General features: G+C 39.0%; 1 protein-coding gene across 1 annotated transcript in view; it reads left to right on the top strand.

The window, feature by feature from the left end:
* The first annotated feature begins 3085 nt into the window (after positions 1 to 3085).
* Positions 3086 to 25449, top strand: part of spock2 (SPARC (osteonectin), cwcv and kazal like domains proteoglycan 2) — a 32232-nt gene continuing 9868 nt past the window's right edge. Inside the window, exons 1-7 of the mRNA XM_017463037.3 lie at positions 3086 to 3438; positions 13802 to 13847; positions 18048 to 18162; positions 20122 to 20227; positions 20967 to 21081; positions 22325 to 22447; positions 22776 to 22994. Coding sequence (XP_017318526.1) covers positions 3247 to 3438; positions 13802 to 13847; positions 18048 to 18162; positions 20122 to 20227; positions 20967 to 21081; positions 22325 to 22447; positions 22776 to 22994 — 916 coding nt within the window. The 5' untranslated portion in view covers positions 3086 to 3246. The remainder of the gene's footprint in view (positions 3439 to 13801; positions 13848 to 18047; positions 18163 to 20121; positions 20228 to 20966; positions 21082 to 22324; positions 22448 to 22775; positions 22995 to 25449) is intronic.

The raw sequence follows: 25449 nt of genomic DNA, 5'->3' as shown, positions 1-25449 counted from the left end.
CTGATCACAACCTGGTCTCTTTTAGAGCAGTACAGAACAAAGAAGAAGAATTGCAGTGCAAAAGTAACTGTTACATGTCACAGTAGCACAAGAATCACATTGAACATACTCTCTCTAATCTGAACTTTTGCATTACTTTCCACAAGGAAGACATATATTAAGTATACTGTGTATATTAAGCTATTAAGCTAACTTATTGATATAGATTTTGTGTTCGGATTTTATTCATCTACTTACAACTGATGCTATTGGAAAGCAGTAGCATAAACAGATGTAAGCTGTAAAAGCTATGAGAAGAAAGACCTATTGAAACTGTGTGTGGCTGACGTGTGTAATACTGTGACCAGTATTAGGCTGCAGAACTAATTGACTATGAAAAGGTATTGATATCAGAGATGTATCAGCGTCTCACTGCAATTGAAAGAGGGTGAAATCAGGATGACTAAGTATAGTATTGGCCTTCACTGCAGCATATCAGTGACAGAAGTGGCCCTGCAAACCATTGGTGGAAACTGTTGAGAGCAGGGGAAACTGCCCCCTCGGATGCTATAATACATTGTCATCTTCAAACATTGATGTTTCTACCTCAGAGAATTGCCTGTAGTCAATAGTCAATTCATTCTGTTTAGAAAAAAAAGGCCATGAGAACAGAAATGGGAGAAAGTCAGTGAACTCAGTGATGGTGGCATGATTTTAAAAAGTCCAGGAAGTTCCAGAAACATTTAGTAACCTTCTTACAGTGGTGCTTGAAAGTTTGTGAATTTAATTTAATGTAGAATTTTCTATATTTCTGCACCAAGATGACCTAAAACATCATCAGATTTTCACACAAGTCCTAAAAGTAGATAAAGAGAACCCAGATAAACAAACAAGACAAAAATATTGCACTTGGTGTTTTATTTATTGAGGAAAATGATCCAATATTACATATCTGTGAGTGGCAAAAGTATGTGAATCTGTGCTTTCAGTATCTGGTGTGACCCCCCCCTCCCCGGTGCAGCAATAACTGCAATTAAACGTTTCCGGTAACTGTTGATCAGTTCTGCACAACGGCTTGGAGGAATATTCACGCGTTCCTCATTGCAGAACAGCTTCAACTCTGGGATGTTGGTGGGTTTCCTCACATGAACCTCTTGTTTCAGGTCCATCGACAACATTTCGATGGGATTAAGTTCAGAACTTTTACTTGACCATTCCAAACCATTAACTTTATTCTTCTTTAACCAATCTTTGGTAAAACGTGTTGTGTGCTTAGGGTCCTTGTCTTACTGCATGACACACTTTCCCTTGAGATTCAGTTCATGGACAGATGTCCTGACATTTTCCTTTAAAAATTGCTGGTATACTTCAGAATTCATTGTTTCATCAATTATGGCATGTCGTCCAGGCCCAGATGTAGCAAAACAGGCAAAAACCATAATACTAACACCAGCATATTTCACAGATGGGATAAGGTTCTTATGCTGGAATGCAGTGTTTTCCTTTCTCCAAATATCACTTCTCATTTAAACCCAAAAATTCTATTTTCAAACAGGTTGACCAAAAGAAAATACTTTTGTTTTATTATGCTTATATTCTTCTTCGCACATGGCAACATGCCATGGCATGAAAGGGATTTCTGGATTTAATAGAATTTATGTTGCATATTGTGAATGTAATACACTGAAAATGATTTTAAAATGAAAACAAACATTCTTACTGGATTTACATACAGTATATAGTTTAAAATATCATGTAGGGTTAGGCATTCAGAAAGAGTATAGTATTTATGGGTACATACTACTATGTATGCATATCGCAAAAGTCACATCAAATTTTCCAAAAGGATTTAGTCTTGCTAAATCCTTTTGTTTCAGGCTTGCAGCTCTTTGGATTACTGAATCACTAGTCACTGACAAACATGCATGAACCTTAATCACATAACCACATAATGACCAGCCATGGTCAAGTACAGGATGCATGACCTTCAGTAACAAGTAGAACACCAGAGTTCCCATGGGTGTCTGTGGTTTCGATTACACCACACACTAACATGTGTGAGTGACACAGGATTATTTGTGCTCTGTCACTTGATGTGTTGTCATTTTATCTGCTACATCAAGTTAGTTAAGATAAAATGCTATTCCACCACTATATTTGAAGCACTTGTACTTTACTTAATTGTTTGCAGTGTTTTAATAACTTTAATTTTTTGTTCAGTAACCGATGTCATTGATTACAATTCACTTTTAATTTGAATGTAATATTTTTGCAAAGAAAAACAACCACCCATTCAAGCTTCAGCTGTATGTAAATTCACTCACCAATTTGAGTAAATTTACATACTGCACATTGGATACTGTGGCTTTCAACGATTTTGTGGGCCCTGTGCAAATGCAGTCTCTTCAGGAATGTGTTTAGTCCAGGGCTCTTGAAGGTCACTTCCATCCGAGTTCATTGTGTAGTCCGTTCCCTGACTGTGCACACAGTCTTATTTTTTTTAGTTTTTGTTCTTAAAAGAGTAAACAAGAGGTACTTCATGGAGGTAACACATGGAAAGACACCTTGTTGCATATTTATGTGTATTTAAGTGTCTGCTATTTGTGATTAAACCACTTTATACTTTGAGCAAAAGTTTTAATCCTGCACAAGAACAAAATGAAAATAATGTTTATGAACAACAACAAAAAAACAGAATAGAAAGGAAACCCAATATAACATCAGCACAGTTTGTCAAGTTTGCATTTCCATTTCTGGATTAACCTTCTTTTAATAACTTGTATGGCCACATGCTGTTTACCCTTTTTGTGCATCCTCTGAGCAGCTTTTTGAATCTTTTCAGTTGTTATATTTGCCCATTCTTCCTGATAAAACTCTCACAGTTATTTCAGTTTTTGCAGAGGTTCATGGGAAAACTCCTTTTCAAGAAATATTTTTCTGTTAAAAAAAAGAAGAAGAAAGAAATCGTATATATTTTTTTCATTTATGCTGACTCGATGCAGGTCTATTTTTATATTTATCCAGAAACTATGTCTGATGCAAACCTTAGCACTCATCTATTTACCTGACTCTCTCTCTCTCTCTCTCTCTCTCTCTCTCTCTTTCTCCCTCTCTCTCTCTCTCTCTCTCTCTAGAGCAGTGTGTGTGTAACCAGCATCCTGTAATCGGGTCACATTTCAGTGAAGCCTCAGCATCCATCTCTTGCTGTTAGGAGGAACAGATCCTCTGACTCGGTGTCCTCTTGCGGAACCCTGGTTACCGGACATCATGGTGCTCTTGTGTCTTGTCTCTCTTCTCCTCCCGATCCTGGTGCTCTCGGGGTCTCCGGTTCAGGCGGACGGAAAGCGAGGTGGCAAAGATGCGGTTCAGAAAAGCGGCAATTTCATGGAAGACGAGCAGTGGCTGGCCACCATTTCCCAATACAGTCGCAAGATCAAACACTGGAACCGATTCCGAGATGTAAGTCCATTTGAACGACCAACACGAGCTTCGTTTCATTTAATAGTCTACAAAAGCCTTTATTTACACCGAATGGGATTGTTGTGTGAGGTCTGGCGTCGAGTTCGTCCTTAAGGCTGTGTCCGAAACCGCATAGCTTGCTATCGTACTGAATGCTGTGTACTAAACGCATACTCTCCACACTTCAGAGGTGCTTTACATGATTGAATGTGCTTTTCGTGAAATGTTTGGGTTTAAATATTAACCAGTTGTGCCTAATTAAGTTATCCTTGTCTTGTATTTTAAACTGGCTGAAGTAATATTGGCTACCCTAGTTTACAAAAGCAAAGTACTGAAGAGGTTGAGTTTCTGAAATTCAGGACTTGTCATGTTTATTGTTGACAGAACATGTCGGTCAGACTGTTGGCCAAGAGGTGAAACTTCACTTATGCTCTTGTTCAGTTCATTAATGGGGTTCATCTTCAAATGCTAGTGTATATTAGTTATTGTCTATATTCTCATCACAGATTTTGTAGTGATGTGCAAATGTGGAGGGTTAATTGGCTCTGCTTCAGTGACAATTCACTTAAAACTGCAAACACTGAGCCATATGCCTTTGCTGAGCAGTTAGCACAGCACGCACAATTTACCAGAGGATGTGTGATTAAAAATAAGTAAGCAAATAAAACAACAACAGTAAAGAGCTCAATTTGGAAGCTTGTCATGCCTCGACGTTCAAAATGTCCAGCTTTTGCTTAAGCTGTGTATTGAATAACCCTAGTAGAAATCTTTCCCCTGTTATAGGCTTACAGTAACTATTGTATGGACTATCACTAGTGAATGAAACATTAAACCCCCAACGAGTTTTACATGATTACACTTTCATTTAAGCTCTGCTGCTTAGGAGCCTCTGTATTTGGATCATCGGCCACCTCCTGCATAGGAAATAACACACAGGAATGTCCTGTTGAAATAACTACTCTCTAATACTTTAAACACAATCACATCTATGGTCCCTGTATTAGCCATCCAGCTGAGATCCTTTTTATGCGTCTGAAATTGAATACTACAGGCTACAGACTTCTCCTCAGTGGCAAAGCATTTTCCTAATTATGGTATAGCATTTGGGTGCACGGTGGCTTAGTGGTTAGCGTGTTCACCTCAAACCGACAGGGTGCGTCCTGTGTCCGCGTAGTTTGTATGTTCTCCCCGTGCTGCGTGGGTTTCCTTCCATGTACTCCGGTTTCCTCCCCCAGTCCAAAGACATGCATGCTAGGCTGATTGGCATGTCCAAAGTGTCCGTAGTGTATGAATGGGTGTGTGAATGTGTATGTGATTGTGCCCTTCAATGGATTGGCACCCTGTCCAGGGTGTACCCCGTCTTGTGCCCAATGCTCCCCGGGATAGGCTCCAGGTTCCCCGTGACTCTGAAGGATAAGCGGTGTAGAAGATGGATGGATGGTATAGCATTCGAGTGACTGGAATAATCTTCACATGTATGACACAGCTAGTAATCTTCACATGTATGACCTCAGAACTTTGCTTTCTGTAACTGCATTACGAACTTTTCATAATGCAGTTCTACTGAAAGTTACTTTACTGCCATCCACCATTTACTCAAGCTGACTACCTCAGAAGCCATACTGTGAACTGTGGGATTGAGTAATATCTAGCACTTTTCCACTTTGGATTTTTTTAATGAATTTTTTTTTATATAACATCGCCTCTGTTTAGTTTTTTTTTCTTACATCTGAAGTATCTGGAGATAATTAATACTTTGGTTTAACTTACACTAATCTTTTTGTAGTACTGATTTGACATGTGATTTCAGATGCACTACCTAGCCTTTGTATTGCTTTTTTATACATAGATCAAATTGTGGAAACAGAGAAAGTGCATTGGCTCCTAAATATGTGCATTGCGCAAGTGTTTTTGTTTTGTTTCCATTTGATGCTACAGCTTCAGGGAAGTCACATTGTTCCTAATGGTTACAGAAAACTGCAGTTTGGGATTTGTTACCTGGTGTCTCTGGTGAACAGACACTGGAGAACCCCTGTAAATCTGATCCACCACACCTTCTCCTGAGAAAACCTAGAACAACCGCTTTGATATAAGTGTGAATTTAGCAGCAAGAAACTTGCAAATGTTTCTCATAATAGTTCATTCTTTTTTAAGAAAGCTCTTCTCTTCTTGAAAGGAAAAGAGATTCATTAGTAGTTCGTGTGTCCTCTGAGGTGGTTAAGATGCACCATTAGGCTGAGAGGTACATCCCTTTAAAAAGAGGCAGTGGCATCCTTCATGCCCATTTTTTTTAGCAGACTTGTGTCCTTTTACACTCACCAGAATAATAGTGTGTTAAAGCACACAACTCCTCTTAAGAATATATGATTATTAGTAGGGACTGCAATTACATAAAAGCAGTGCATTCAATACATAGACATTGAACCTGAATATGTTAAAAGGCAATGTAGTTAGTAAATTTTGAGACACATCACAGATTAAAATACACCGATGTTTAGTACCTTTTCCATACAGGTATAGGAAGTAGTTAAACTGTATTGAGTACAAATGGTGGGCTCTGTTTGTGAAAATATTTATTTTACCTTCAATGGGTATCAAGGCAAAGTCAGATTACCGAAATTGATTCAGACTTTTAATGCCCTTCGAGACACAGAGTATTGAGTGGCATTGTAATGAATGGTAACTGTAATCCAAACAGCAGAAGAAAAAAAGCATATGTATACACACACACACACACACACACACACACACACACACACACACACACACAAACATAAATATTTAATGAACATTCTTTACAATGTTTTATTGTCTGTATCAGGGGAGGATATTTTTTGTAGATATGCATTTACTCTACTGGGATAGATATTTCTTCTGCTGATGGGCTTAAAAACCAGACACTATCTTATTCTCTGCCTATAGGTTTGATTAACATAGATTGAGTAAACAAACAGACATATAAATACTCTCTTGTTGCTTCCTATTCTATGTAGATCTTTGCAATGCCATTTGTAGTGTCTATTAGGCCCTGGAGCCTGAGATAACTAATAAGATAACTAATCTGTGGATCATGAAACACCTTTCAGAGTTTTCAACTAGATTGTATCATGAGAAATTAGTTTGAATTGCCACATGATGCTGAGACATCCTTGAGTAGGATGCATAAATCATATTCAGTCAGTTGTGCGTTGCACACTATTAAGAAATGGTGTTTAGATATTAAAACAGTTTTGTTTGAGTATATAGCGTATATACAGTTTTTTAATGTATTTTAAATATCAACTAAAGAATATATTTCAACATAGCCTAATATTCATGTTTCGAGGGTGTGTTTTGCTGGCCTGTTTATTTAAATCTTATAATATTTTGAGAAAGCGCAAGATGTTTTCCTTCCCCAAATTGGCAAAGAACAACATTTATGATGAGATTTTCAATGAAGCAACCATGACGAGTGTGAAACAGGCAACACTAAGGAGATTCCTGCTTTCAGTTGTAACACTGTGGATCTACTTGAGTCATGTTCTCTGTATATTTCCATATTAGTAGAACATAAAATCCTATTCCATGGTTGAAATTTAAATCCAAGTGAATGACAATGTAAAAGATTAGACCATTGAAGACCATGCTGACTGAATATAAGTAATTCTAAACAATATTTTAACGAAGCCCTATATTCAGTGTGATGCTAATGCATGTGATGAACGTACAATATTTTCCTTGGCTGCAATAACATTGTCTTCTAATGACCATTTCAGAGTTGTAATAGGATTATGCTCATTATCAGCATATATGTAGCAGTTTCTGTGAGTGCATGCCTCTGATTGCCCCCTCCTCCATCAGCAGCTAAGAGAGAGTTTCTCAGAAAGCAGGAGTGAAGCTGTCATCTGTTCCACTGAAAATAAACAACGAACAGATCCGGCCAATCCTCTGGTGGCTGCCAGCCTCTATCTCTCCCCTTCTCTCAGTGTAGAAGGAGCTCATTAAAAGCAGTGCTTCCCCTCAGCAGCGGAAGACTGTCAGGCTCGCACCTGTTACACTGCCACTACATTTTTAATGAAGCAAAATGTTTCATGCATCTTCTCCCCAGTTCCCTAATCATTACCATGGTATTAAGATGCACACTGGACCAGGCTGAGGTGGGTGTAATAATGTTACTCTTAGGGAAGCCTGTCATTTTGCAGACTTCCTAATTGCAGATAGGAAGATGTTTTCAAGATGAGATGAGCATGTTGATGATGATAGTTTAATAATAATGTCTTTATTGGCAGAGCAGAAGCTTGACCAAGAGATGAATTTGTTGCATCTAATCAAGTGCATTAATCACTGGTACAAATGTGTGCTGTTTGCATTTGTGAGCCTAATAAATCAATGAAGTGTGACTCCATAGCAGCTGAAATGATGAAGCATCCATTTCACCCTCAGTGATAGGTGAGATACCTGGCTGGTTAGTGTGAAGAATGAGCACTTGTGACAGTCCCGCTGGGTATGTATGCCAGCTATATGAAAGTCCCACAGTGCTGTCATGATTGGCAGTAATCCATCAGGATTGTAACCACGTGGCTGTGTAAGTGAGTATACCCCTGTCGTGGTGTTGTCATTATGACATATGGGCCATAATTATCTATAATCCTGTTTAACGTAATGCCGGCAAATATCCCTAATACAGTCTGGGTTTAGACAAATCACAATTCAGCAAGCTATACTGGCACACAACAGCCAGAGAATCCTGTTTGCAATGTGCAGGTTTCTTGCTCTAAATCCAGTACTGATAAACTTGCAAGATTGGCCCAAGGGACTGTGCACAGGCTTAATAGGCAGCACAGTTGGAGTACATTGAAATGGCAGCCAATGAAAGCAAGTCAGTTGGGTGTAGAAGCTTCTGGCCACACACCAGCCTGGGGGGGGGGGGGCTAATTGAGTCAAGAGAAACTGGTCTTTCATCATGCCACTCCTGTGTTCTGTGCCCTTTCCTGCTGAATTGGACATTGAGGAGTGCAGGTGCAAAGTATGGCAGGTCCAGCACCAGTTTCAGCAGTGTCTCCTATACATTTCTGAGCAAGACGTTTTGTTTTATAAATTACACTTCTAAGACTGCTAACACTGTTATTGACCAGTTGAACATTTCCATGTTTCTACCGGCTTTTTCTCTTTCTTCACTCTAGGCACAAAATATTGCACACAGTTGAAACATCTGAAATAAGGTCAAAGGCCAAACATACCTCAGACTGAGAACTTTCCTTTGAAAGTAGTAATAAGTAGCAAAGTTATTTGGCAGAGACTTGGTCCAAATGTCAGTGAAGTGCAGTCTGCCTCTAGTCATAATGAGCCAGAGTATACTGGGAATGTGTTTAGGAAATGTGTAAGGTTGACATGCCCTGTCTAAGCTGTCAAGATCTGCTCCACAGCAGTCAAGTCCCTCACTTCTTTCTGCTGATTTTGGGCATAATGGGTTATTGACTGCTTTTCATGTCAGATTTGCTCATTTAAAGGCATCACTTGATTTTCTGTCTTTCCTGTATTGCTCCCTCTGGCTGTCACCTTTATAGCTGTCATTCACTCTCATTCAGTTGGTGGCAGTGTTTGAGACTGAAGTGTGTACTGAAGACTTACAACTAGGACATTTTTACTGAGTTACAAAGAGCTTGTTAATTTGTCTCTGCAGCATCATTTCTGAGCCTGAACTAAATGAATGTGTGTGGATTGGGATTAATTAAGACTATAATTAAGGTTGTATTAGTGTGCCTTGACAAATTAAATGTAGCGCTTATATTAATTAAGCAGGAAAATGTATGGATGTACCATCCTGCTTGTATGTAGTTACTACTATTATGAATAGCTGTGTGATTAAAAAAATAGTCTTGTAATCTTATTTGTGAATGTGACTTTCCAAAAATACATGAGATATATGTATTGTTTAATGCATCATTGTCTTTCATGTATATCACATATATGTGTAAAACTGGCCCTGTTGAAATGGCATCTTGTTCAGATTATCCTGTTTATTCTTCTGTGATGTTTCTGATACATTGATGGCATTTGTCGTAGTCAGATGTTATTCAGATACTTTTCTGAATGATGATCATGGGTACATGGCTGCGTATTCGAATACGCACTCAGGGAGCATGGATGTAGACAAGGCACAAAACAGCAGTATAGTGATTTAACACTGACACAGTGATTCATTCATTGTATTTGATACAGAAGACTGGATAGCAGTGTGATATGGTTGTGACCGTTTTATAGTCTTGGACAAAACTGAGTTAAACAGCAGTAACAAGATTTGATCCATATGTCTTGCCACACCACATTTTATGTATACTATGGATATGACATTCATTGACCTTCAGTCACACTTTGATTGATAGATATTTAATTTAATTAATAGCTCATTGTCTGAGAACCTCTTTTTACTTTTGGCTGTCATGTGCCATAGTGCATGCTACAGTTGAGCAATCTTACACATTGTTTTCTTGGAATCTGGAAGCTCAGGAGACAGACTACTCTCAGACTACTATGCTGAACCTGCCACCCACAGCTTTATGTTTCCCTAATAGACAATAGTGAAGCTTGGCGATATTCAACTGCAGGGCATTCTCTCAGAGATGTTCGCTTTATTCTGTGTAAAGTCTTTGGGCTTCTTAAAATGATCTGTCAGTCTAGGTCAGAGATGTGTCTCTGAGGAGATGCCTGCATGTCTTCCTTGGCTCTGAAAACCTCTTCTGAATGGTAGACCTTCAAGCTTCAAGGAAGGCTGGGATGCTCTGAATCAGCTGAGTGGGCTGGTAGCAGTGCTTTTGATGTGCCGTGCTGCTAATCTGAAAAGCCTGGTCAAATAAGCCTTGTGCATAAATCAAGTAGGAGGCTTATGTTTGCCTGTCTGGTCCAACTGTGCTGTGACAGTGAAAACAGAGTTCTGGTGGGTGCACTGCTTATTCCTAGTCTTTTCGTGGTACATGACTGATTGGATTGTCAATTGAAAGGCAACTGAATGTGAACACATGTATTTGTGAGCTGTGAGAAGCCCACATGCCTGTTAGCAGCCCAGCACAGTTATCTTTGTGTGGGATGCGAGAAAAAAAAAGTAGTCTCAGGTAGAATTAGTGCAGTTGTATAAGGAAATGAGCTGTAAGTTTTATTGAGCATCTTGCAGAACTAGCCACGGTTCTTTTGGAGATTTTGACTGTCACACTTGATTCTTATTTTTGCAGCAAAATCCAGCAGCCTTCATTATGTTTTTTGTCTGAAAAGTGTCTCTTACCACTTAATATGCTGGTTTATTTACTGACATACAAACAATTTTCTGTAACATTTCATTTTGTGCTGAAAAACTAATGTTTGGGAATCTAAAATGTTTTCGTACTGACTCGATAATATAGAAGTCATAAAATAAAAATCTGTAACACAGTTTGTAGTAAAAAAAAAGGGGTGCCTAAGACTTTTGCACAGTACTGTATATCCTGGTTACAATGATAAATCACTCTTCCTCTATACTGTATTTCAAATGTAAGGAAGCAGTTGAACCTAATCACCCAGTCTTGCTGAGTTTGCTTTTCAAACTGCATGTGCACGTACAACCGCATTCATGCCTCTAACACACAGTTACATTTTTGGAAGAGTATGTTAAGAGGTTAGAAGGCGGTCAATCAGTGTTCTCTTGCAAAGAGGTGAGCGAAATATTGTGCTGCACTGAATGACGAGACATGGTCCTGTGACTGATATCCATGATAGAGAACACTCAAAGGAGTTCTCTGGAATATCTGATAACACAAAGCACTCACTGGCTATCAAACAGAACCAGATCTCACCAGATGTTTATGTGCTCAGGTAGATCTAGATAAAGATATGAGAACTGTTCATAAGAGATTATGTTATGACTGGATTATGTTTGCACGCATGATGGCAGGTTCTAAGAAAAAAAAAACTCAGTGGCTCATTCTATCTAAAATATCACACAGGCTTGAATATGAGAGGTTCTCAGAGTTCAAGTGAAGGCTAGCAGTGTTACTTTGACTCTGTCAGGGAAGGCTGTACAGCGTGTTGAACATTTGACATACTGTCTCTTTTCACAGACTGCAGCACAGTTGTCTTACCAATGAAGGATGTGTACTCACTCAGTATAGAACCTCCAGGGTCAGCTAACATCACAGCTATCTAATTTCTTTTAAAGGATTCCCAAGGTGGGGCATGGTGGCTTAGTAGTAGCACGTTTGCTTCACACCTCCGGCGTTGGGGCAATCGATTCCCACCTCCGGGTACTTCGGTTTCCTCCTTCGGTCCAAAGACCTGCGTTGGAGGTTGATTGGCATTTCCAAATTGTCCGTAGTGTGTGTGTATGCGCGATTGTGCACCCCATCAAAGTGTGCGATTGACACCACTTCGAAGGTGTCCCCCGCTTTGTGCCCCGAATACCCTGGGATAGGCTCCAGGCTCCCTGTGATAAGGATAAGTGGTATAGAAAATCGATGGATGCATGGATGGATTCCCAAGGGTATCGTAAGATTTTGTCGCACTATGACAGCCTTGCTAGTTGAGATGCTCTAGTAATCATGCTAATGTTCTACTCAGTATTGCTGTTATGTTCGTGCTTGATTATGTCCACTGTACATCAGTGAACATGTACTGGTATCCTCAGGTTTTTCATATTGTAATATTTTATTTGTTGCAGAATATGGTTCTTGCAAAAAAAAAAAATCCTAAACATCTTGATAATATTTGAAAGCCCTGTCGCCGACCCCTTGTAGCTAGGTGCATATTTTGACATTAGGAGCCTGTTTCTGTGTGGTGTGGCACTGTTTCGTGCTCTGACTCATGCCTGTGTTTGCTCATCATCACCAAGATGAAGAACATATTAGCAGATCATTTTCTACTCACTTTGCTGTCTGAGTGTAAAGAGTACAGAAAGTAGGAGTACATGCAATGTAAACACTTGTACTTTCATTGTTTGGAGATATATTCAATGTGCATGCAGAAACGATGAACCAAAATGAACCAAACAACAATAACAGCAGTAGCCTCACCACCGTGACCACATAAAAGCCCTCTGCATGTCCTGCCATGCTATCTGCCCAGGGCCTTGTCAGGGCACTAAATAATGCAGATGCCAGGGTACCAACATCATGTCTGCCTACTGCTAAAAAATTACCCAAGGTTTTAAGTTCTAACCTTTTAGAGAGTGACATCATTCATGACTTTATTGTACAAGCCAAAGGAGGAAAGCTGTTTTTCATTTTTATGGAGCAGAAAGGCGTTTAGGTGGCTGAGGTTTGATTAATGTTATGCAAATGGCAAAGCTGATGGTGTGCCGATAATAGAGCAATCTACCTCAATGAAATAGGTCTTGAAAAAAAAAACAACACCAAAGTGCCATGCTTTTTTATGAGGAATGCTTATTCCTCTTTGATCTGAAGCAGGGGTTTCTGGCAGCCTTTTTATGTACTGTAAATTTTTAGAGGACTGTATTTCTCAAGCCTCGACAGCCCTGGAAAAAAGGCACATCAATTCACAGAACGGCTTGTATTTACTGTAGGATTAACAGCACATAAGCTCTATATCTGTATGGATACTGACATTGATTTAAAACAACACATCTCTCATTTTAACAGTATGATGCGCACTATCTTGCTCACATTTTTTTTGACATATCCTTACTCTTGTATAATACGTTCTCTTGTTTATGTAATCTTTGTGAAACTGTATTAAAGACAAATTATTAAAAGTTTGTGGAGTTTAAATCCAAACTGCATATTTGTGAACACTTCTTATTTACATGCAGAACAGCAAGAAGCAATGTGTGCAAGGCATATAATTGGTGATAATGCTTACATATGCGACTGTGAAGACCCTGAATAACAAGTGTATGATGAAACAATTAACTATTTTAGTGTACAGATTGGGAAATATACAGATGAATTATCCTGCCTAGAGACCAGTGAGATATATTAAGCATTTGTACATTGTCTTCTTTTTCTTTTGTATTATCTCCTACGAGACGTATTCTCCTCTAACTGTCTGCTTTTTTCTTTTCTCTTTTACTCATCTGCCTCACGTTTCACCAGGAAGTAGAGGTCAGTAATATGGTCCAAATCTCTCTTACGTCCTTGGCTTTCTTTGATGTTTCTTTGTACGATGGGGAATTTATCATCATTATCTATTTAATTCTAAGTACTTGTGTCTTTCAACCCCCTTCTTTTGCCCTGTGTTTCTGAACCTTCTGCTTGCTTTAACTTCTTAACACTGATTACTTTCTTCAGTAGAACCCAATAACGATTTAATTACATGAAATCCACATTGCATACAGGTTTAACTCACCAATTTAAGTTAAATTAAAAAAAACAACAACAACACCTCTCTTTCTCTCCATTAGGATGATTACATCAGATCATGGGATGAAAACCAAGGCTCAAATGAAAGTAAGTTTCACAGCAATCACAGTTCTGTCCAGTTATTTGACTTATTGACAATCAGGTCTGACTACTGGAAAATGACCAGTGAAAGCATCAGATAAGAAAACAATCAAACCTGCAGTTCAGGAAGATCGACATCTTCATTAAAACTGCAGCCTGGCACTATCTACAGTCATGTGTAAAAAATTTGTACACCCCATGGAAATTGTTGTTGTTTTTTGGACATATTTGAACAAGCAAACATTTGATCCTCTTTTGAAACAGTGCCTATTATTAATTTGATACACTCCATCAAATTACACATAAAATTTACATTTTGTAGTAATTTTCACAATTTAATTTAACAAAAAATCAGATCAGTCACATGAGGAAAAAAGTAAGTACACCCCTACATTTATCACACCTTAAAATCCATAAACTTAGAATTAGGTGTTGACGATTAGGTGCCAGTGATTAGAACCGGCTTAAGGAGTGCAGGTGGAACCTGTCTTATTTACACCCCTCTCATATCTAGTGTCTGGTGTTCCCTTTGCTTTTGAGGTGTGTTGTGTCATCATGCCAAGATCTAAAGAGTTCTGTAAGGCCTTCAGAAAAAAAGGTTGTGGCAAGGAATTTAAAAAGTTCTCCAAATTATTTGAAATACATCATTCCACTGTAAGGAAACTCATCTACAAATGGCGCAGATTTCAAACAACTCCAGATTTGTCCAGGACTGGCCATCCATGCAAATTCAGCCCAAGAGTAGACCGTCTGATGCAAAAAGAAGTCTCCAAGAACCCCAAAATTTCATCACAGGATCTGCTAGTAAGTCTTGCAACTGTTGGTGCTGTTGCATACTTCTACAATCAGAAAGAGATTGCACAAATTTGATCTGCATGGGAGGCATGCCAGGAAAAAGCCTTTGCTGTCTAAAAAGAACATTAAAGCAAGACAACAGTTTGCCAATGTGCATGTAGGCAAAGACTGGTCCTTTTAGAATAATGTGCTCTGGACAGACGAATCAAAGTTAGAGTTGTTTGGCCACAGTAACAGCAGACATGTTTGGCACAGGCCAAAGACAGCTTTTCAGGTGAAGCACATCATAGCAACTGTGAAACACAATGGTGGAAATGTTATGGTTTGGGGTTGCTTCACTGCCTCAGGGACTGGACAGCTTGCATTCATTGATTCAACTATGAATTCTGCATCATATCAAAGAGTGCTTGAGGATAATGTGAGGCCATCTGTCCGAAAGATGAAGTTGAACTGAAAGTGGACCTTTCAACAGGATAATGATCCACACTAGCAAATCCACTAAGAATGGCTCAAAAAGAAGAAATTGAGTGTTATGGAATGTCCTAATCAAAGCCTGGATTTGAATTCCATTGAAATGTTGTGGGGGGATTTGAAATGGGCAGTGCTTGCAAGAAAACCTTCAGATATCTTGCAACTGAAATAATATTGCATGGAAGACTAGTCAGAAGTACCAGCAAGCCTGGTGGACAATTATGCAAAACGCCTACAAGAAGTTATATTTGCTAAAGGGGGCAATACTAGCTTCTGTACTTACCTTTCCCACAGAAGAATATCACATCTACTGATATTTCTTTTGAATAAATGATTGAAAAGCTCATTTTCCTTGTGGTTTTGTTAAAGTATATCTGCTTTATTAATAGGGACTGTTTCAAAGATGATCAAATGTTTGCTTGTCCAAATATGTCAAAAAAGCCAACAATTTCCATGGTGTGTACTTTACATGATTGTATATGTTATACCTTATAATTGAAATGAAGTAACCTCTACAGAGTGCTAAAGTGGAGAAATGGCCAGACACATTTCAACACTGTATCTTGATTTACAGTTTTAAATGATGACCACATAATAGAGGAGTCCATTATCACTTTTCTCAGAATGTAATTAATGAATCGTTGTCAGTTCCACTGAAGGCCTAATAAGAGTCCTGGAGCCAGGATTTAGCACTGAGTGACATTGGCTTTGTTCCGGCCCACTTCAACTGCAGACATTAAAGAAGTTCCTGTATTTCGTGACATATTTTAAGTTAGTACTCAAAAGGCTGCAGTGAAATCAACTCTGTAACTATTAGTCATTTGACAAAAATGTAGTATTTTAAAGTTCAATGATAAGTATTATTAACTATTAAGCTCTGCAAGAAAATTAATGCAAAGACATGGTTGAAGTATCATTCATGAAAAATTCTGAATTTGTTATTTGTTTTTTATGTCATTTCATGTCATTTTTTTATGTTATGTGGCTTTGTATTATACTACAGAATCTAAAGCAGAGGTTTATTATTCTATTAGATACGTAAGGGTCAATTAAGAAAAACAAACACACTAAGAAAACCTTGCATTCTAACAATTATGCGGTGAGGAATTGGTGTCTTTTGCGTTGTTTGTCTCCCCTTTCATTAGCTAAAATCATCATTTCTTTGTTAAATAATGAAATAGAAGAAGGATGTGTACCTGAGAGATTTTCTTGGCTCCTCATAACTAAACTAGTCTTATGTCTCCATTTAAAAGACAAAAACCTATAGTGTGCACTGTAGGGACAAACAAGTCGCAAGCCACTGATCTTAGAAGGAGCATCGAAGCAATTTATAACAAATCCTTTTATAACAGAACCTTTCTCAAACAGTTGGGTTTGTCATGTCTCTTTGGGTGAAAGAAAATCATACCGAGGAGTGCTTTTGACAAACAGACTTTAACAGAAGGAACAATAGCATTCGGCAGGCTCCTCTGCATGCATATTATTAAAGTATAGGGATTGTAATGCTGCTCGTGGAAGGTCAGACTCAATGCTCAGAATTATATACTGTTAAACAGTGCATGACTGCTCATGTAGCACAGCTATAGATCAATTTCATGTAAAATCCGTGAATGCCTTGTTTTGGATGTTTTCTCCCTAATTGATATACTGATCATCATCCTTGATCATGTGGAAACAATCATGACCTATCAGTTACAAAGCAATTGTATTATATTGTCCCAGGCACATTAGACATATTTTTCTCAAACACCTGGAGACATATTTCAGCCTTTACAGCTATAAATCCTATCCTCTTATGTTCAATTATTCTAACACATGAGCATGCCAGATCCAGTCTGCAGCACTCTGTCTGCTGTTTACTGACTGTGCAAGCTCACGTTTAAAGATTGTTGTTAGATCAGGAGTTTGTTTCTGGCGTTCAGCTCCAAGACAGTGATGATAGTGTTAAATGCTTCTGCGTGCGTAAACAAAGCATGAGTGTGACGATTATGTCAAGAAGCGGAGGCAGAACTCAGCCTAAAGCAGCTACGATTTTCTCCATTTTCCTAAGCTGAACTTAGCTCTGCCTCAATACAGGAAGCTTAATTACAATTTTTATAGGGTTTTTGGGCAAACCTGATAAAGATATCTCCAGAGAATGAGAGTGGCGAATCAGAGATCAGTGGTAAACAAGTGTATGTATGGGGAAAAGGTAGTCGAATTTTTGTCACTTATCACAGTCCAGCAATTGTCCTGTCTCTCTATAGTGGGACTGTTGCTATAGCAACATCATCATTCTTGTCTTTTCTTTAATTTTAGTGAGGCTGTAGTGATACAGCATGGTTTATAGATCCACCCAGAGCCATGGTACCACTAAATACCTTCATTAATGTAAAGGAAAACAAAATATTAATTCTGAGAAGGTTGCTATGACAATGAGCACGACAAACAACTAAGCACGTAAAGAGCCAAATGAGACTTATGCATAGATCGGATTACAAATGAATAAAGGGCATAAAGGGCAACCTCCATCCTAAATATTCGAACCACTAGCAACAATATAATTCTCTGTGTAATGTTTTTTTGTATAAAGTTGTATGGAAACATTTGAACATTGTGTGTTTCCATGTCATGTGCAGATTTGGACATTAGAACGACAGAAAGAATGTCACAGCCTGGAAGCTCATGGAAGTTTTCTTTACAGATATTGGATTGGGTTTGCCTGGTCACAAGATTCGGTTAATAAATGTAATTAATTTAGCCTTATATCATCTGACATATACAGTAGCAGTGGCCATTGTTTATTAAAAGCTTCTTTTTTTTTTATTTGTCCTTCTGCATTTAACCACTCTTTCTCTGTAGCCCAGAATTATTTCGGAGATAATTGTAGACTCCCTACAGCCTGTCTGTACCAAACAGTGATTGCTATTATGTATTACATGGTCTCCTCTCCTCTTACAGATGTAGATACCACTAAAGACCCCTGTCAGAAGGTGAAGTGTAGCCCACACAAGGTGTGTGTTGCCCAGGGCTATCAGCGTGCTGTGTGTGTCAACCGTAAGAAGCTGGAGTACAGGTAAAATTAACTCATCCTTTAACAATTCTCTCTCTCTCTCTCTCTCTCTCTCTCTCTCTCTCTCTCTCTCTCTATACCTAGCAGGACTAGTTCTATCATAAGAAAGCAGTCACAGATTTGCTTTATGCTTGAATATAGCAATCACAGTTTAAAACACCAATAAACAGTTATTAAACTAAACAGGTAAGGTGAGATCTTAACAATCAAATGGCTTTATCTTACAATAATATATTCTATTCTAAGCACATTTATGGATTGGGATGAGGTCGTTTGAGATGTGGGTGGGGGTCGCAGGAAATCTTTTTCAACTGCTATTGATAATGTAGTTCTATGTACAGGAAATTGATTAATGGAATACTTGGTTCAATTTGGAGCTCCTCTTAAGCCCATTTTACACCAGACTGCAGTGGTGCCCCATCCATCATTCTGTCATATTAAACAATTTGGCCTTTACACTGACAGCGCAAAGAGCAGCTATTCAAAATACAAAATACTCATGCTGTAGTTTACAGTGTATGCTAACGCTATAGTTGCTCATATGCAAATACTCTAAAATGCACATGGACGATATTTGAGTCTATCTACACCTAACAGAGTGTGCTCTGGTATCTGGTACTTCTCTAACAGATATGGTGGTCACATTCTGCTGACAGATTAAGAACAAAATGATAGGTTGCTGAATGATCCTTTTGTGGTTCAGTAGCTTCACATTGGGAACTCAGCATGGTGGAACTGCAAGCTTCCTTGTTTGGTGCCTGGGCATCAGGGATGATCGCTCTGTATTAATGGACTTTAGATTTATGAATCTTTTCTCTGATGGTAGCTGTTGGTTGAGAACCATAGGCCTGTCTCAGCATAGTATCCCTGTTTCCCTCAACATGCTGTCCCTGGAAGTAAGCAATAACTGCTTTGTGGCCTTAGTGCAGATCAAAACATTTTTTAAGAAAACCCTGATGTGTAAATAGAAGTTACAGTGTAGATAGATGAAAATACTGCAGTAAGCAAACATGCATTAGTCACTATATGCTGAAGAGAACATCATTCAAAGCTCAGCGCTATTATAGCACAGTATAAAATGTTGTTTTTAAAAAAAACACACACAAAAAAACCCAATTGATATTACTTGGTGGGATTCAGTATTTTTTTTTACCTATATCACAGGAAAGAGTTGTATTAATTCTTCACTAAGTGCTTTATCCCGATCTGGGTCCAGAATTTGGAGCCTGTCCCAGGAACACTGGGTGGGAGGCAGGGACACACCCCGAATGGGCCGCCAGTGCATCCCAGGGCACCATGTACACACATGTTCACACACTCATTCACACCTATAGGCAATTTAGCGTAGACAGTCCACCTAGAGACAAACATGCAGAGTAACACAATGTACACTAACCACTGCACTCACAGTGCCACCCCATGAGTGAGATTTTCTCCCTTTTTAAATCATCAGGAAAGCCCCTGTTATCTACAAGCACCATCCATGGCAAAAGCAAATCCACCACTTATGGCCAGTACAGTCATTTCATTACTGAGTATGAACTGGTTTAATATTTCTGACAAAGAGGAACATTTTAGTGAGCAGAACATTCTACACACACCTACTAGAAAACAGAGGTCACTTGTGCATCAAAGAGCACAGAGAGGTGATTGAATGGATCTAATGGTAATGAGTCTTTATTGATCACATATACATATGCACAGTGAAATTATTTTCTTTGCATACCCCAGCATGTCAGGAAGTTGGGGTCAGAGCACAGGGTCAGCCAAGATACAGCACCCTGGAGCAGAGAGGGTTAAGGGCCTTGCTCAAGGGCCCAACAGTGGCAGCTTGGCAGTGCTGGGGCTCGAACCCCTGACCTTCCAATCAGCGCCTTAACCTTAACCGCCAAGCCACCACTAGGACCTAGGGCCAGTCAGACGACTTTCACGAGTGGTACAGTAATGTGTGTAATTTTACAGGCTGAAGCATCCAGTGGTGGGTCAGCAGGAGAACAACTGCAAACCGTGTCCTGTGTCCACATCTGGGCCTGTGTGTGGTTCTGATGGACATAACTACGCTTCTCAGGTAGAACACAGCTGCTACTGATATGGATATCTGATTTTCTTATTTATTAATTTTCTTCTTATTTCAAATGTCAAAACGGTGTGCAATTTAAGACTTATTATTATTATTTTTGTCAGTACTGACAAAGTACCGGCATGTACTTTTTTTTCTTCTTCTTTTTTTTCTTTTCTCCTTTTGAAGGAAATGATGGAATCATTGCTTGTGGTTATTTATCCTTTATGACTGTCCTATGAATCAGAATGTGCAGCAGCAGTGGGCTGCTTTGTTAGTTTCTCTGTCATCATGGATATCCCATTTATCGTAGCTCATGAAGTCCACAAAACCTAAGATGAATCGCCCATAGGGATTGCAAATGCCAGGGGATGAGAAGACGAGTGCACTACAGAAAGACAGACATGAAGAGAGCGAGAAAGAAGGAAGAAATGAAAAGAGATTTACGTATAGTCTCTGTTTATTTTATCTCTTACTGACCTTGTAGAGAGGCTGAGGTACTGAAGGAAATTAGCTTTCCCACAAAGATGTTGCCTCATCTTTCTTGTGGTCACCTTTATAAAATATTTGTACAGAATCTGGACTCAAATCCCACTGCTTAAATAAACTGCTTTTATGGCCTGCCGCACAACAATAATCAAATGTTGCTTATCTAGACCGTCTTATTTTTTCTGTCTCTCTCTCTCTCTCTCTCTCTCTCTCTCTCTCTCTCTCTCTGTGTGTGTGTGTGTGTGTATGGTTGCCTCAGTGTAAGCTTGAGCATCAGGCCTGTCTCACAGAGAAAGAGCTAAGTGTGAAGTGCACTGGTCCCTGCCCATGTTCCACTACAGCTGTGCCGAGTACAGTGGCAGACAGTAAACATGGTACGTAGCACTTTCAGTGACCATCAAATGACTGCAGCTGTTCTACTGCTATAACTACCTCCATCACTGCACTACCGCAAAGCTTAAATAGCTCTATGATTTATTTATTGCTGCACCTGCATAGGTAGCATTTTTTTTTCTTCTTCTCCAGATCAGGTGATTGAAGTAGTGGATGCCTGCAGTACTGTGCTGCTATTAGCCATTCACTGAACTCACAGAGCAGATTTACTCAACTGTCTTTCACTAAACTCGTTTCCATAAGTCATAGCCAACAGGCACTCTCATCTTGTCCAAATGCATGGGACTTACAAACACAGTCGACCTAGTTTGCAAGTGGATTTCTAGTGCCAAATGTACTGAAAGATTTTTCAAGGACCCATAAAATAACTGGTTGATGTGAAATTCTCTACAACTATATATAAACTATATAGTTGTGCCCAAAAGTTTGTATACCCCTTGTAGAATCTGCTACATCTTAATACTGTTAACAAAAGAAGTGGGATCATAAAAATCCAATGTTGTTTTTTATTTAGTGCTGTCCTGAATAAGCTATTTCACATAACAGGTGTTTACATATAGTCCACAAGACAAGATAAGAGCTGAATTTATAAAAAATTACCCTGTTCAAAGGTTTACATACTCTTGATTCTTAATACTATGTGTCGTTACCTGGATGATCCACGACTGTTTTTATGTTTTGTGATAGTTGTTCATGAGTCCCTTGTTGGTCCTGAGCAGTTAAACTGCCCACTGTTCTTCAGGAAAATCCTACAAGTCCTGCACATTCATTCCTTTTCCAGCCTGTTCTGCATATTTGACCCCTTTCCAACAGCGGCTATATGATGTTGAGATCCATCTTTTCAGACTGAGGACAACTGAGGGACTTGTACACGACTATTACATAAAGTCCAAACATTCACTGATGCTCCAGAAGGTAACACGGTACATTAAGAGCCAGGGGGATGAAAACTTTTGAACAGGATGTTCAGTGTAAACTGATCAATTGCAGTAATTCGAAAAATTGAAAGCTCCTCCGAATATTGCACTGCTTGCTTGATTTTGCGTTCATTTCCCTGATCACAAAATGGCGAAATCCTGGAGGGACGGGTATTTCAAGGAGCAAAGCAGTTCTTTTACAGTTGCCTTTCCGCAGTTTTTTTACTTCCCCTACCTAAATTCTTACCTTGTTTTATTTCATCCCCTTACATTCTGCTCTACATCTTTCTCCCATTCGGTCCCATAGACAGTTGTACAGGCCAGGACCTGGCAGATCTGGGTGATCGTCTGCGGGACTGGTTCCAGCTGCTTCAGGGCAGTGCCAAGCAGAACAACACACGCAAGCCTACTGCAGCCACCTCAGCATCAAGTAAGGTCCAAAGCTCTCAGCTGTCTGCTCAGCCATTGATTTGATTCTGAAAAAGATTACACCGATGAGCTTTTGCTGAGGCTGCCTAAATCCAAAGCTCACTGCTGAGAAACAGAGCACAGTTAGCATGTTATATTAGGAATGTGCTTGTGAGTGCAAGCGAATATAAATGAACACAAATATTTCTAAAAAGGCTTTCCCACCTGCCATAAAATTCACGCTTAATCAGAATCAGCTTAGTTCAATTATGTTGCTTTGAAGACTAGTCAGAAACAAGGCTGTAAGCTGAAATCATATTTGATGTTTAATAATGCACTTTTCTGTACAGTTTTGGACCGCACTCTAGTGGCGACCTGTAAGGACTCCATTGGGTGGATGTTTTCGAAGTTGGACACTAATAATGACCTGTATCTGGACCAGGCTGAGCTGGCTGCTATTAATCTGGACAAGTATGAAGTGTGTATCCGGCCCTTCTTTAATTCCTGTGATTCCTATCGTGATGGCAAAGTCTCCACAGCTGAATGGTGCCTCTGCTTCTGGAGAGAGAGTAAGCTACATTCATACATACTTTCAGCTGACCTAAAATTCACTAGGGTCTTCCATGACTGATTTACTATTACAGAATTACAGAAGGAGTTAAACTTTTTAAAGCTGATTTTATTTGAGCACTGCTGAGTTTGCCTTCTCAGCTCTTGGCCTGAACCTGACCTATATTGTGTTCAGAATAAGAAAAAGATGCTTTCTATCCACTGCTTTATTGTTTTATAATGAGATACATGCATTTACTATAAATTAATATGATGTGATAATATTATTCAATTTATTTTAGTAACAATAAATATATAATGTGGCCTTGTACAGTTTATAAAATTAATATCATAGTAGGAAGTACCTTTTTATCCAATCAACTGATGCAAAGTAAATACAGTTGCCATGGGCTTTATCAAAGAACTATAAACATAAATTTAGATTTTTTAAAGAGCAAATATTATGGTTTTTAAATGCGCCTAATTTTGTTTTAAAGGTCTCATATCCTTATAGGTTTACATGCATCCAAGGTCAAAACACACATTAACTTTCTCATAATTTACATTGCAGCATTACCTTTTTTTCCCAGCATCACAAACGATTCATTCAGAAATCCATTCACTATAAACTCCTCCTTTCAGAGAGCCTACTGTGCTCTGATTGGTCAGATGTCCCAGTCTGTGATTGTGATCGGTCTACCGCTTACAGCGCGTGTCGGACAGGAAACGCCCCTTACCATATCTAAAGCTCTGTAATAATGTCGTCGGTTTTATCTTACTAATTTGAGTCGGAGTCCGATAGTGATCATTGGAAGGTCAACCCGAACCAGCATCGCAAGCACGATGAGAACAAGACATTTCTCAGTGGTAAGTTTATATGTATTTTGACAATAACGTGAGTTAGCCAGTTAGCAGAGGCTAACAGCTAAAAGGCTAACAGCTGTGCACTGGCTGTACACATATACAACACAAATCCATGCATTTGGAACACTCTGTAGAAAATACATACATACATTATTAATCATACTTACAGGTTGTGATCCAGAAGCACAAGATGGTCCACTTAAAGTGGGTCTTTAATGAATAATCGTTTCGCAAATCACACATTGACTTCAGGTAGATTTGAGAAGCAGTCGTCAGTAACATGACGGGAACACAAACGAAGGTGTTCAGAATCGGTTCCTTTCACAAAGGAAAAATGAATTCTATCCACTGACGCTTTACACCGTCATCCTTTGGTAGTTTATGCAAAGTGTTTTTTCTTTCGCAGCACAGAAAACAATGTCTTCTAGACGTGAACCTAACTCTTTCAGGACGGAACCTCAACTGTAGTGTTTGAGAGTGGGTCAAAGTACAAGTTTGCGAGCAGCCAATGAAGACCAGAGATGGGTTTTTTGTTACAAACCTACGTAGCTTAGTACAGGAAGTAAGTCTGGAATTACTAACAACTCGTTTCAGGTGTTCAGAATCGGTTCCTTCTTTTGGGAGTCAATAACTCCATTTATCATGCGCTTTGATTTTTGAAACTTTGCAGATTTTTTACATTTACAAACAGCTCTATAACAAAATACATGAAAGGTAATATCTGAAAAAGCATAATAGGTGCTCTTTAAAAATCTTCACTGCATGTTAAAAAGTGTCACATCATGATTTAAAAAAAAAAAATGTAGAAATTTAAATCAGGGTGTATGTCATTGGTTCATGTATGTTGTGGTCATTCATTGTTCATTTCAAAATGAAAAAAAAAGCAAAGGAGTTGTTAAAAACAGTTTTTGGCTTTAAAACAAAAATATTACAAAAATCTCCTATATTTTTCCTTTGCTAGTTTTTCCTCATTAATGTATGATCTTGAATGACCTAGATGTGTATCAGCAATTACTGGGAAGATTAAAGATTGCTATTAATGCCTGATGTACTGCTAAATTGGATCACTATGTACTTTTTAAAAATAGCAAGAGGGAGACAGTGGCTGAAGAAATCAGCAGGATTTTCCAGGTGCTGCCATTTAAGACGTCTGAATCACCCTAAATTTATTTCTGCATATGCTGATGAGCCAAAACATTATGAGAGCTGTCAATGTCAAACATCATGACAATGGCAGATGTCAAGGTCTGGGATATATTCGACAGTAAGCAAACAGTCAGTTCTCATAGTTGACGTGTTGGATGGACAGACGTGAACCCCTGAGCGAGATTTGATATGACCAGACAACTGGGTCAGTGCATCTCCGAAACAGCAAGGCTTGTGGGGTGCTTTGCTCAGCATTATCTATCAACAGTGGTCTGAAGAGGGACAAACCACAAATTAGTGAAAGGGTATTGGGCACCCAAGGCTCATTGATGCACAAGGGCAATTAACTCTATCCCTTCTGGTCCAAACTGAAAGAAGGGTTACTGTGGTCACAGAAATTTTTTATGTTACTGAAGGAATGTTTGACAACACAGTGTGTGGGGCTGTGTAGCCGCAGACTGGCCC

The sequence above is a fragment of the Ictalurus punctatus genome, chromosome 3, assembly GCF_001660625.3.
Source record: "Ictalurus punctatus breed USDA103 chromosome 3, Coco_2.0, whole genome shotgun sequence".
Classification (NCBI taxonomy): Eukaryota; Metazoa; Chordata; class Actinopteri; order Siluriformes; family Ictaluridae; genus Ictalurus; species Ictalurus punctatus.
This window is presented reverse-complemented; position numbering and strand designations above follow the sequence as displayed.